We start from the raw sequence: 13372 nt of genomic DNA on the forward strand, positions 1-13372 counted from the left end.
ACTGTTATGCTGTACACCTGAAACTAACATAACACTGTATGCTAACTACACTGGAGTTTAAAGAATATTAAAAAAAAATGCCGATTCTTAAAAGTTGTATTTAAGCTATGGGTGATAGATCATGTTATCTGCAACCCACTTTCAGGTGAAAAAAAAAAGATATTACATCTACGGAATACAAAGCAAACAGAGCAAAACAGGAACAATCTAGGTGGAGGATAGGTTTGGGGTTTACTGTGCTCTTCTTTCAAGCATATTCAGCTTTTCTATATGCTTGAAAGTTTTCATAATAAAAAGTCAGGTGGGGCACCTGGGTGGTTCAGTGGGTTAAGCCTCTGCCTTCAGCTCAGGTCATGATCTCAGGGTCCTGGGATTGAGCCCTGCAGCATCGGGCTCTCTGCTCAGCAGGGAGCCTCCTTCCTCCTCTCTCTCTGCCTGCCTCTCTGCCTACTTGAGATCTCTCTCTTGCTGTCAAATAAATATATAAAATCTTAAAGAAAAATGAGAGAAAGTCAGGAAAAAATAAGAGTATTAATACCCGCAGAATGAAAATATTACTGATATGAAAAAGAACCAAGTAGAGATCTTGGAAACTAAAACTGTAATTGTCAAAATAAAGAAAACAAGAGATGGAATGAATGATCAGAACAGATACAGCTGAGGGACACCTGCGTGGCATAGCTGGTTAAAGTGCACAGCTCTCGATTTGGGCTCAGGTCACAATCTAGGGATGGAGCCTGGGGTCAGGCTCTGTGCCCAACACAGAATCGGCTTGAGAATCTCCCTCCCTCTCGTCTTCCCCTCCCACTCATGCTCTCTCTCTCTCTCTCTTAAATAGATAAATCTTAAAAAAAAAAAAAAAAAAAAAAAAAAAAAAGAACAGACACAGTGGAAAAGGAAATCAGCAGGGTGCTGGAAGGCAAAGCCCAGGGTTTGTCCAGAACATAGCACAATACAACACTATGTTATTAAGATGGAAAAGGTAAGAGATGTGGAGAACAGACCCTAAATTCCAGCTCCCGACCCCTGCAAGCTCCAGAGGGAAGAAGAGAAGCTAATCAAAGACATCTTTTAAAAATTCCTTAGACCTATAGGGATGCCTGAGTGGTGCAGACAGCTAAGCATCCAACTCTTGCTTTTGGCTCGGGTGATCTCAGGGTCCTGAGATTGAGCCCCATGTCTACTCCGTGCTCAGTGTAGAGTCTGCTTGGGTGGGTTTCTCTCTCTCTCTCCTTTTGCTCTTCTCTGCCCCATGCTTGCTGGCATGTGCGCGTGCTCTCTTTCTCTCTCTCAAATAAATACATAAATCTTTTCAAAAAATCCTTAAGACTTTTAGAAATACAGGAATTTTCACTCTGATTATACCTACTGACTTCAGAGCAGGGTGAATGAAAAAAATATCCCACAACCTAGACACACTATGGTAAGATTTCAGAACATTAGAAATCAAGGGTCACTTGATTTCAAGAGTCCCTTAGGGATTCTTTCTGAAAGAATCACTTAAGGAACAATTCAGGCAAAATCCAAATGAACTAAAGTAATAGAAAAAAACATTAAGCCAAAAATAAATCAATAAAACTTGGAATTAAAGTCTAAAATAACTGTTGATGCAAAATGTCAAAAAAAAAAATCAATAATGATCTGGCCTAACCCCAGATGATTTCAACGAGGAAAGTGGGGGTGGGAGGCAATGAGGAGGGAGGAAAAGTGCCTCACAGTTCTTGTCCTCTTAGGGTCAAAGAAATAAACACTAATTCTAGACCCCAGGTAGGAAAATATAAATTTGAATATATGGGATGAATTTCCAAATTACTAAGAGGGTGGCATGGGGGGAGAGATCTAACAGAAGCCAAGAGTACTTTGTGATGTGGAAAAATTCAGTCACTGAACAATGAGGGCAGAAATGTTCATTAGTTAATTCAGCAACAACAGAGAGGGTGCGATGTTGAGTGCTGGGACACAGCAGAGCTCACACTCCCTCACCGGCATGGGAACAAACAAGTGAGCAAGACAAGGGTTGGGAGTAAGTGCTAGGAAGAAAAACACAGAGCAAGGCAAGTAAGGGAGATAACTCAGACTTCAAAAAAAATTTTGCTTGGTGAAAGAACCCAGATGCAGGAAAACCCGCAATATTGTAGGATTCTATTTATATGGAACGTCTAGAACAGGCAACTTTATAGAGACAAAGTAAACCAGTAGTTGCCAGGGGCTCTGGGGAGGCAGGAAAATATCTGAAAAATGATTGTGGTGATGGTTATACAACTCTGTTAGTATACAACACCACACTGAACTGAGTTCTACGGCATATGGATTATATCTCAATAGATTTTTTTTTTTTAAGGAACTTGGTAGAGTGCTACTTTAGACAAAACAGTCAAGTAGGGGGCACCTGGGCGGCTCAGTCAATTGAGCATCTGACTCTTAATTCTGGCTCAGGTCATGATCTTGGGGTTGTGGGATTGAGCCCCATGTCGGCTTCTGCACTCAGCGCAGCATCTGCTTGGGATTCTCTTCTCCTTCCGTCCCTTCCCCCAACTCACACTCTCGCTAAAATAAATTTTAAAAATCTTTCTAAAAAAAGATACTCAAAACCATAAGAGACTCTTAATCTCACAAAACAAATTGAGGGTTGCCGGGGGGAGGGGGTACAGAGAGGGTGGTTAGGTTATGGACACTGGGGAGTGTATGTGCTATGGTGAGTGCTGTGAAGTGTGCAAACCTGGTGATTCACAGAACTGTACCCCTGGGGCTAATAATACATTATATGTTAATTAAAAAATTAAAAAAAATTTTAAAAGTTAGTCAAATAAGGCCAACTCATGTAAAGCAAAACAACAATCTATTGATGTGTGTACACATGTATACACACAGAGCAAACTGCCCCCAAACATCTTAATACACAACTTAACTTCTATCCATTATCACTGCTCAGAGGCAGGGGAATCCCTGAGTGGTAAAAAGAAGAATCCAGCTAGAATTCTGTAACTTGGAGTCCTTTTAATACTTAATGAGTTTTTCATGCTAGGCTTGAAAACACCAATCTTGACCATTTTGCCTCAAATTGGCAAAACTTTGCCAGTTAAATTTTAAGAGATTAAGCTTTTTAACAAACCAGTCTACAAAAATTTCCCCCACCAACTTGCGCTATGGTGATCCTGTTTCTCAAAAGTCGTAAAACCAAACCGAATAAAACCAAACCCCCGAGTTCCTATAACGTCTCCCATTTTCACCTGACACTTCTCTCTCCTTGCTGGCTGGAAGCCCTTCAGCTCCTGCGTGAACCCAACCCTTCAAGCAGAGGTTCACTGATACCGTTTCTTGCTTAGAAGGCTCTCTTTTCTCTCCCTCCCTTCCTCTCTCTCCCTGTGTCTCTCTTTCACTACTTGCTAGTTCATTCGGCCAACACTTACCAAAGGCTTATTCTGGGGAGAATAACCCCAAGAAAACACTAGAGTTAGAGTCTACACTGAGGTATTAACCTTGTAATTTCAATAATAAAATAGATTTTTCTCTATGTATTTCAAAGAATTTTCCCATATTTTATAAAACTGATCTTTTTCTATGTAATTATCTATAATGTAAACATGGCAGATATTAACAATTCATAGCTAGTGAACTAAACTTTCTTCTGACAGCTAAGATCTATTTTTTCATCACAAAATCTTTCACTATTTGTGTACTCATGAGAGTTAAAACCCAAAAATAAAAAACAAGTTAAACGAAAAAAAAAAAAAACCCCACAAAGTTTTTCATTAGAAAATGTAAACAGAACATTTTGAATTTTTTTTTTTTTAGATTTTTTTTTTTTTTTGGAAATTTATTTCTTTAAGAGAGAGAGCGTAACACAAGTTGGGGGAGGAGCAAAAAGATAAGGAGAATTCCAAGCAGACTCTGTGGTGAGCATGGAGCCTGACACGGGGCTTGATCTCACAACCCCAAAATCATGACCTGAGCCAAAATCAAGAGTTGGATGCTAACCCAACTGAGTCAATCAGGTGCCCCAAGATATTTTTCATTTTCAAAATACCTAATTTTTACCCTTCTCAGGCATCAAAATGGCAGGAGTGGGGATTTCCTGGCTTCAAATTGGAAGAATTTCTTTTTTTCAGAGAGGGATGGGATCCTTCAGTGATGAAATGGTCCAACACCATCAGCATGAGCTAACCTAACCCACTAACCATAAGCTGTGAGCTGCAAGTCAACCTTTCAGACCTCTCGCATCAAGATGAACAGCGTCTCCTTCAAAAACAGTCACCTCAAGAGAGGACACACTCTAGTGACCTGTCACTGCCCAACACACATTGCAATTGCTGTCAGGGCCCTTGGACAAGCCCCCTGGCCTGACGTGAACCAGGATTCTGACTTTCTGGTTAGACCTCCCTTTGGAACAAAGAACGATACCACTATGGAATGTTTTCCAATACACCCCTGAAGGACCTGCCAGGAGGAAGAGCTGCAGGCTCTGAAGAATGTAAATAAGGATCATCACAGGATGCCTGGGTGACTCAGTGGGTTAAGCCTCTGTCTTCAGCTCAGGTCATGGTCTCAAGGTCCTGGGATCGAGGCCCACATCTGGCACTCTGCTCAGGAGGGAGCCTGCTTCCCCCTCTCTCTCTGCCTGCCTCTCTGCCTATTTGTGATCTCTCTTTCTCTCTGTCAAATAAATAAATAAAATCTTAAAAAAAAAAAAAAGTATCACCACAGCTGATCAAACACCTGGGAAATCCGTGCACAATTTCTCAAGGAGACTATCCTGAAAGTGGGGAGCACCCAGGAACACATCGAGTCACAAATTTTTTTTTTAAACAAATCAGTCTCATTACATCTTAGTCACACTCCAAATCTGGGACGATGTCACCTCAAACATGGACAAACAGGTGCGAAAACCTCGAAGAACTCACGATGTTTACACACCTCATGGAGGACTAAGTTCCTGTTTTTCCAGTCGAAGAAAGGGAGGCTCACAAGGCAGAGGAGTACAAGTCAGATCAGAGGAGTCCACATACATCACAGTATAGACATAGAAGCTATTAATGAGAAACGGTCCTTGCTTATCAATTTATCACAGCAGCTTGGAGAGATCCTCTCTCTAACAGCAGTGGCTTGGGTTCTGCGGCTCCATGTTCAACAGAACAGCATTTTGTAAGCCGTTCTAGAAGATGGGCTTTTTCTTTTGTTCACAATAGCCATATGCACCAATTCACCCAATGCATCTGAATTAATAAGGATTTGTTTGTTTAACAAGCACTGGGCATTAGGATGCTGATACAGTATTGTATCAAAACACCAAAAAACATAAAATGCAAGTGATATACAATGGCCCAGATATTAAACTCATCCCCCACATTTCCGTACGTGTATGTGTGGTGTTTATGCACGTACTACCAGTGGGTGATCTGGAACACAGGCCTCCATGTCCTGCTCTGTAAGATGGGGATCCTTCTCACAGGGTGACAGTGAGAAAACCCTGTGTGAGTAGGTGAGATAGGGATTCTCTCTGCAGCTCACTGACCGAGAAACAGATCACTGAAATGACTTGTACAGGTCAGCTGGGCACCCAAACTGAGAAGCCGAGCTTCTGGACTCCCCATGCCATGCTCTCTTCCAGGTAATTTCCATACCAACATCAGTCCCCATTTACTGATGATCTGCAATGGGCCAGGTCGCTGAAGCTAAGAGGGCTCCAAGAGAAGCAGATCAGGAGTGGTGATGTCATGTGCCTGGAGCACTACATGCGAAGTCAAGATTTTAAGGTGGTGCCTCATGGGTCTAACACTGACCCTCCTTCCACTGTCTTTCCATGACATGTGCTATGTCAGGGCTGTCAGAAAGCTCAGGAGGCAAGGTTTATTTGGCAACAGGATAGCTGTCATTGGCCTCAAGAGCAGATTTCAGACAACCAGTATGACCCAGAACTTCTTTCTTATCTAGCAGTTCTTTTGCTATTTCTTTTTTTTTTTTTTTGAAAGATTTTATTTATTTGATAGAGAGATCACAAGTAGGCAGAGAGGCAGGCAGAGAGAGAAGGGGAAGCAGGCTCCCTGCTGAGCAGAGAGTCCGATGATGATGCTGCGGGGCTTGATCCCAGGACCCTGAGATCATGACCTGAGCCCAGTAAAGGCAGAGGCTTAACCCACTGAGCCACCCAGGCGCCCTCCTTTTGCTATTTCTGATCAAAACTGAAAAAGTCAGGGCGCCTGGATGGCTCAGTGGGTTAAGCCTCTGCCTTCGGCTCGGGTCATGATCCCAGGGTCCTGGAATAGAGTCTTGCATCCGGTTTTCTGCTCAGCAGGAAACGTGCTTCCCCCTCTCTCTCTCTGCCTGCCTCTCTGCCTACTTGTGATCTCTGTCAAGTAAATAAATAAAATCTTTTCTAAAAATTAAAAAACAAAAAACTGAAAAAGTCAAATCAATAACATCCATATAAGGAAGGCACCTGATCCAAATAGCAAAATCAGACCCCTGATTGGAAGGACCAAAGAAGCAAACTTTAAAAACAAGGCAGTTCCTATTTCCTTGGCCGCCCCCTCCTTTGGAAGCCACTACAAAAACAAAGGTGATTTGTAGGGCCTAGAGAAGCTTCAGTGCCAAGGCCCAAGGCCATACACTTTACCTCTGTGAGAGATCTGGCAACATCCCCAACAAGGGGAAAGTGAACCTGACAGAGAGTCGAATAAAGGGGGTACAATTCGACAAGGCTAACCTCTGTGTGTGGACTTGAGGCCTGTGTCCCCAGTGATCTGTAAAATGAGTTTACATAACAGGCCTTTGTGTTGTCCCAGATAAGAGAGAGTAGAGGAGTGGTCAGAATGTTTTAAGGATTTAGAACCAGCTGAGATTTCCTGGGGGACAGTGAGGTTGGGGGTGGCAGGGAGCAGGGGTGGAGCCAAGGATGGGGGAAGGGTGAGTTAAGAAATCATGTCTGATCTAAGGAGGAAAAAGGTTAACAACGACCACAATAATTTAAGTCCTCCTTTGTACTTCCTTGGTTTTATTAGCATTAGCACTTTCAGGATAGACAAGAAACCAGTAACACTGATTTCCTCTTCTTAGAAGGCAGTGTGGAGTTAGGGGATGAAGGTGGAAGGGAGCTGTTGTTTGTTTTTGTTTTTACTGTATGCCCTTTTACACTTTTGAAATTTTGAAATTCTGGACCATGTATTTGGATTATCTATTCAGAAATATATAAAGTGAATTTTTTTTAAGATTTTATTTATTTATTTGACAGGGAAAGATCACAAGTAGGCAGAGAGGCAGGCAGAGAGAAAGAGGAGGAAGCAGGCTCCCTGCTGAGCAGAGAGTCCGATGAGGGGCTCAATCCCAGGACCCTGAGATCATGACCTGAGCCGAAGGCAGCGGCTTAACCCACTGAGCCACCCAGGCGCCCAATAAAGTGAATTTTTATACTAGTTTAAGCATGTCCATAGTTTTCCAGCAACCCTAAGAAGCAAGCAGAGCAAAGATCATTAGTCCCAACTCCCAAATGAGGAAGCTGTGGGGTCTAAGAACTAAGAAGGGAAAAAGAATTTCTAACATAGGGTAGGAGAAGAATCAATGAAACAAGATGGGATTGGGAGGGAGACAAACCATAAGTGACTCTTAATCTCACAAAACAAACTGAGGGTTGCTGGGGGGAGGGGGGCTGGGAGAAGGAGGGTGGGGTTATGGACACTGGAGAGGGTATGTGCTATGGTGAGTGCTGTGAAGTGTGTAAACCTGGCGATTCACAGACCTGTACCCCAGCGGATAAAAATATGTTTATTAAACAATTTAAAAAAAAGAAACATGCATATAAATAAATTTTTTTAAAAAAGGATTTCTAACATAACACAATTTTAAAAAAAGAAGGAAAGAATTGGGCCACAGTTGTGGTGAGACTGGAAATAAGACTCGGACCTTCCAAATCCTAAGCCAACGCTCTCTTTCAGAGACCCCACAGTTTGAAAGATGCAGCCCACCCCCGCATTCGCTCTTAAAGTTCAACCTGCATAGCTAGAGCTGTGGGAATCCACATGGGGTATGGCACAGGAACCCATCACCCTATATGGAGCCTTACTAACCAGCACAGCAGGCTAGGTGAGCTGTTCAGAGCTGGCTAGATGTTTTGGGAGCAAACATCCTGAAACTTGCTAGAGTTTCAACCTTTATTACTGAAAAATCTATCAAATGCCCAAGTCCACGTTGCTTCTCAAAGTACAGTGGCTGCAACTGCATTTTTACTAGATTCATTAACTTCCAGGCTCTTGGGGTCATCATTTTGAACTCAGAGGGACTTAGACAGGTGATCAAATGTAAAAATGAGCACTGGGCTTAGAACCCAGGCAGACCCTGGGTTCAAGTTCTGATTTTGCACCTGATTTGGGTGTGACCTTAGATATGCTGGTCACTTCCTTTATTTTGGCCTCAGCTTCCCCTCTATTAATAAAAATCAATTCACAGACATGTACTGTGCACCGTGTGTCTAACACTGCTGCGGGTGCGGGGCCTCACAGGCCCACAGAGCAGACTAGATCCCCGCACTTTCAAGGAGTGGACAGACCCTGTACAGGAGGAGATCAACACATGGGGTCATTTCCAGTCTGATGAGCTATGAATTTACCCCCTGAACTCACCCTGTAATGTGGAGAGAGGGTCCACATTTGCAGTGGGAGCCAAATGAAGAAGCAGGAGGGGGATGTAGGGACATAATATGACAGGCAGGGGGACAGATACAAAGAGCCCAAAGCAGGCATGTCTGAAGGACAGAAAGGGCTAGTGAGGCTAGAGAGCAGCAAGTGAGGGCAGAGGGAAGGAGATAAGACAGCCAAGGCAGACAGGGGGCCCACAGCTTCAGGTGAGGAGTCTGGATGCCATTCTAGTTGCAACAGGAAGTAATTACAGAAATAAAGAGGTTTAATTAGATCTGTGATGTTGCAAACTTTCTTATTTTGTAGCAGCAGAACTTTTCAGTCAAATAAAAACAAGTGGAACCTCAATGTAGAACTGGATAAAAGTGGTTTTGCTTGGGCTGGGTGAGAAGCTAATTAAGGCCCTTCTGAACTTGTGGCCTCTTGGCCTTTCCCCTTTACCCCTGCGGCAGCTCCCAAGCACTGGAGCTCAGAGGAGCTGCAAAAACACCAGGTGATCTACCTCTGGGTTCTTCAAGCTCTAACAAAATCTGGCATTACAGGGAGAGGAGGCATGGGGAATCATGCTGGATCCTAGCTGGGCCCCTGACAGCCCCTGGAAAGGTTTTAAATCCCTGAAGTGCAGGAACAATAACAATAAAATCTGGCTCATCAAAGGTTCCAGTTAAAGTGACATTGCTGAAACTATAGGGACAGAAAACAGATCGGTGGTTGCCAGGGGCTAGGGTGAAGGGAGGACACTGACACAATGGGAGGGACACAGGGGAACTTTCTGGGTTGCTGGAAGTATTGTATACTGTGACTATGCTGGTGATTATGGGACTCTATACGTTTCATCAGAATTCACAGAACTGTACACCTAAAATGGGTGAAGCTTAAGGAGCATAAATTTAACTTGAACAAACCTGATGTTTAAAAAAAAAAAAAACAAAATACAAAGACACCTCCGAGGTATTTTATGGATGGAGAAACAGACTTGGAGAGCAAAAATGACTTGCTCCTGCTGAGTCAGAAGAGCCCCCAAATGGCTGATTGAAGGGCTACCTCCACCCCCACGCCACCGCTCCTCAGTTTCAATCCCAAGCCTCTTTAGTACCTAGCCTCAGGTTTCTCTGACTTGCAAACTGAGGAGGTAGATACTTGCCAAAGACTTTCCCACTCCAAACAATCAGATTCTAAGAAGCAGGCTGGTGTAGGGGAAAGACCTCAATGTCAGAAACACTGGAAGAAAAATGCCCACTTGTGTCAGTTACGAGCTGGGTGCCCTGGGGCCAGCCTGTCCTATGCCAGGATAGGGTTAATAAGAACAATCTGTACATCAGCTGGCACACAGCAGCCTCCAAGAGGGGCAGCCATTATCACCCTTCTACCCCGACCGGATCCCAGTCCCTATCCCACCAGGCTGCTTCCTAAGAACAACGTGGAGGTAACCATAGGGAACAGAAATCGCCAACTCCCTGCCCTGCGTTGCATAACCTGTGCTCGGGTACACAGTACACCCTGGGCTCCACTGGGGCACAGGCTGTTATCTCGCCAGGTAAACAGGAACACCCCGCCCCCTCCTTGACCACCGTCAGCACCCAGCCACCACAAACACTCGGGGGCAGGAGAAGGCCGGCAGCGCGCAGGAACACCACTGCTCTTTATGCCTATATTTTGGGCACTCCACTTTCCCTGTGGCTGCTGGCATCATCGCAGGGCACAAACTCATCCACAGACACACTCCACCCATCCTACAGCCCTTCCCTCACCACCTGTTCCAAAGGGGTGTTCCCAAATAATGACTCAAAGCTGCCGGCCCCACCTTGCTTTTTTTTTTTTTTTTTTTTTTCTCTCCAATGTAAGGCAACCAAAAACACAGAAACCCAAAAGATTCTTTAAGACAAAACAAAACAAAAGCCTTCAGGCAAAGAGATTCTGCTTCCGCTGGCACATCAAATCATGTAAAGTTTGTTGGCTTACTATTTCTCCACGGAGGAAGAGGGGGTAGGCAACACCCAGAAATTATACCAATTTTGCAGAAACAAAGAGCTAAGTACCCTGGAAGGCAAACATGAGCGGGGCTACAGCAGCCCAGGGACGCAAAGCCCCAGAGCATCAGGTCTCAAGGGACTCCCCCATACCTTGGCTCAACTTCTAGAAAACACAGAGATAACAGGAGATAACCCTTGTCCTGTGCTGCCCCTGCCCAGTGCTCTTAAGGACTGTCATGGAGATCATGTGAACTGAAAATCGTGAGAGAATGGAAACGATTTCTGCAGAGCTCAGTTAAGTTACTGAGCAAAAACGATGCTTTGCCCCAGCCACGGTCTCCTCACTCTATGAGGGAGGGCTGGTAGCCAGGTTAAGAAACTGATTCATTAATCACAAATATTATTTATCAAACCACTGCCAGGACATTGTGGCAACTACATCCTGCTGTTTCTCTTCAGAGTCATTGCCAAAGTTGGGTCCTCTCCCCCACCTTCCGGTATCAGTGAACTTTTCAGTTTCTATCAAACTCCAGCTGGGGGAGGGGACCCAGGGCTGGCCCTCGTCGAGTAAAGTTCCACCACCAGGTCCACAAAGAGACTGCAGGGAGGCGTGGCCAGGCCGGAAATTCTGACAAAAAGTTTTGGCCCTCGGGTCCTAGAAACAACTACTTCCCGATCCTTCCTAGGCTTGGGGCGGTGTAGTTCTCAGGCCGGGTTCCCCCCACCAGGGCCGAGCTGGGGGCTTCAATCGGGGGGGGAGGGTCAGGCCAGCCTGGCGGCCTTCTGTCCCCCGCACCTCGAGCCGCTCTGCTGCCTTCCACTGGCTAAGTTATTTTGGAGCAAAAGCGCCCCCAGGGTGTGAGCTCCGGAGGGCAGGGCCTCCTCCCCCGCAGCATCCCCCAAACACACACACACACAAACACCCCAAGGCCGGCGTTCTGAGGACTGAACCCGACCCAGACCCCAAGGCCCAGGCCTGCTCCGACAGGAGGAAGGGAAAGGGGGAATCGAAAGGGATTTGCCAGAAACCTGAGGACAATCCGGGGCGCTCGCAGCGGCCTGGTGCCGCCTCCGCTAAGGGAGCGCTTTCTAGGGGCCCCGGTCAACCCCCGGTGCCCGTCGGAGAACGGGCTGCGCGGCAGTCAGAGAGGGCCAGGCCACCCCCGCCCGGCGACCCCAGGCTGGGCCTCCCACCTTGACCCGCTTGCCCTGGATCTCCAGCGTCTTCATGGTGAAGTCGACGCCGATGGTGCTGCCCTGGCGCTCCGAGAAAGCGCCGGTCTTGAAGCGCTGCACCACGCACGTCTTGCCCACGCTCGCGTCGCCCACCAGCACCAGCTTGAACAGGAAATCGTACTGCTCGTCCGGGTCCCCCGGGCCCGGGCCCGGCCCCGCCATGGCCGCGCGGGAGCCGAAGGGCCGGCGCTCCGGACGCTGAGGGAAGCCTGGGCTCACGGAAGCCGCGGACCGCTTGGCGACGTGGAACCACCGCAACACCTGAAGAAGGGGCGCCGCCGTCTGCCGGTCCCGGCCCGGACCCGCCCCGGACCCGCCCCGGCCGGCCCCCCGCCCCGCCCCCGGCCAGCCCGGAGCCCCGCGGGCCTAGGCTCAGCCAGGGACTCGCCTAGTCCCGCCTCCGCAAAGCTCGCGGCCGGCCCTCTGCTCCTTCCGGGCCAGTCCGGTCCTCGCGCTCTGCCTCAGCCCCGCCCCGGCCCCACTCTACCCTGAGCGCATCGCGCCCGCCCCATCCCCCGCTCCAACCTCAGCCCTTCGCGGGACAGACTCCGCCCTCAGCCACACCCCCAGTTAGACCCCGCCCCCGGCCCCCCAGGACCGCCCTGGCCGGGCTCCGCCCCCAGCGTCGCTCTAGGCCCCGCCCCCAGCCCGACTCGCTGCCCTCGGCCGGCGGACAGTCAGCTTCTCAGCTCCTCCCCTAAACCCGCCCACAATCCAACTCCGCCCAGGGCACTGCCAGCACTCGCCACGCCCCCCACCGCCGCGGGCTAGGCTGCCTCACTGGAGCAATCAGGACCCGCCTCGAGGGTACGGTGGAGTCCCTGGGGCTGCAGGCCTGGGGGCCCATTAACCCAAACCTTGAACCAGGAACGGCCTCCTCTAGAATGGATCACTGGTAAGGGGACAAGCGGTGGCAGAATCCCTGCAACAGAGGATGTCTGTGTCTCCGACACAGACGGGAAAGGCGAAGGAACGAGAAGGCTTCAGTGAGGCCAGAAATTAAGCCGGCTACAAAACTGGGGTGAAGACCAGAATCCTGGTTGGGAAAGGGACCCGAAGGCTGCCCGCTCAAGGTGACGCCCCCTTCAGGACTCTCGAGAGAAGGGAACTAGAGAGCCCATTTGGTGGATGGCAAGGCGGGAAGGAGGAGTTGGGAGATCACAACCCCCAAAGGCCTAGGGGTTGTTGAAGCAGCTGTCCTAATGGCTCAGGGTGGGCTGGCTCAGTTGGGGTTATGGGTCCATTTGGGGGAACTGACCCAGCCAAACAGCACCAGTGCTTGGGCTGAGCAGAGGAGCATGGGAAGTTTGTGGGGAATTCTGTGGAAGGTCAGAAAAGCTTTTGCCAAGATAATCCATAAACCAAGAGTCCTTGAAGAGGGCACCTGGGTGGCTCAGTGGGTTAAGCCGCTGCCTTTGGCTCAGGTCATGATCTCAGGGTCCTGGGATCAAGTCCCCTGTCAGGCTCTCTGCTCAGCAGGGAGCTTGCTTCCCTATCTCTCTCTCTGCTTGCCTCTCTACTTGTGCTCTCTGTCAA

The 13372-nt window shown here is 47.7% G+C and overlaps 1 protein-coding gene across 1 annotated transcript in view; it reads right to left on the reverse strand.

Annotated features, from left to right (window-relative positions):
• Positions 1–12155, reverse strand: part of RAB43 (RAB43, member RAS oncogene family) — a 34641-nt gene extending 22486 nt beyond the window's left edge. The window contains exon 1 of the mRNA XM_004738623.3: positions 11795–12155. Coding sequence (XP_004738680.1) covers positions 11795–11998 — 204 coding nt within the window. The 5' untranslated portion in view covers positions 11999–12155. The remainder of the gene's footprint in view (positions 1–11794) is intronic.
• Between the last annotated feature and the right edge of the window lie 1217 nt (positions 12156–13372).

This window comes from Mustela putorius, unplaced genomic scaffold (genome assembly GCF_011764305.1).
Source record: "Mustela putorius furo isolate JIRA1106 unplaced genomic scaffold, ASM1176430v1.1 tig00003850_pilon_pilon_pilon, whole genome shotgun sequence".
NCBI classification, from domain to species: domain Eukaryota; kingdom Metazoa; phylum Chordata; class Mammalia; order Carnivora; family Mustelidae; genus Mustela; species Mustela putorius.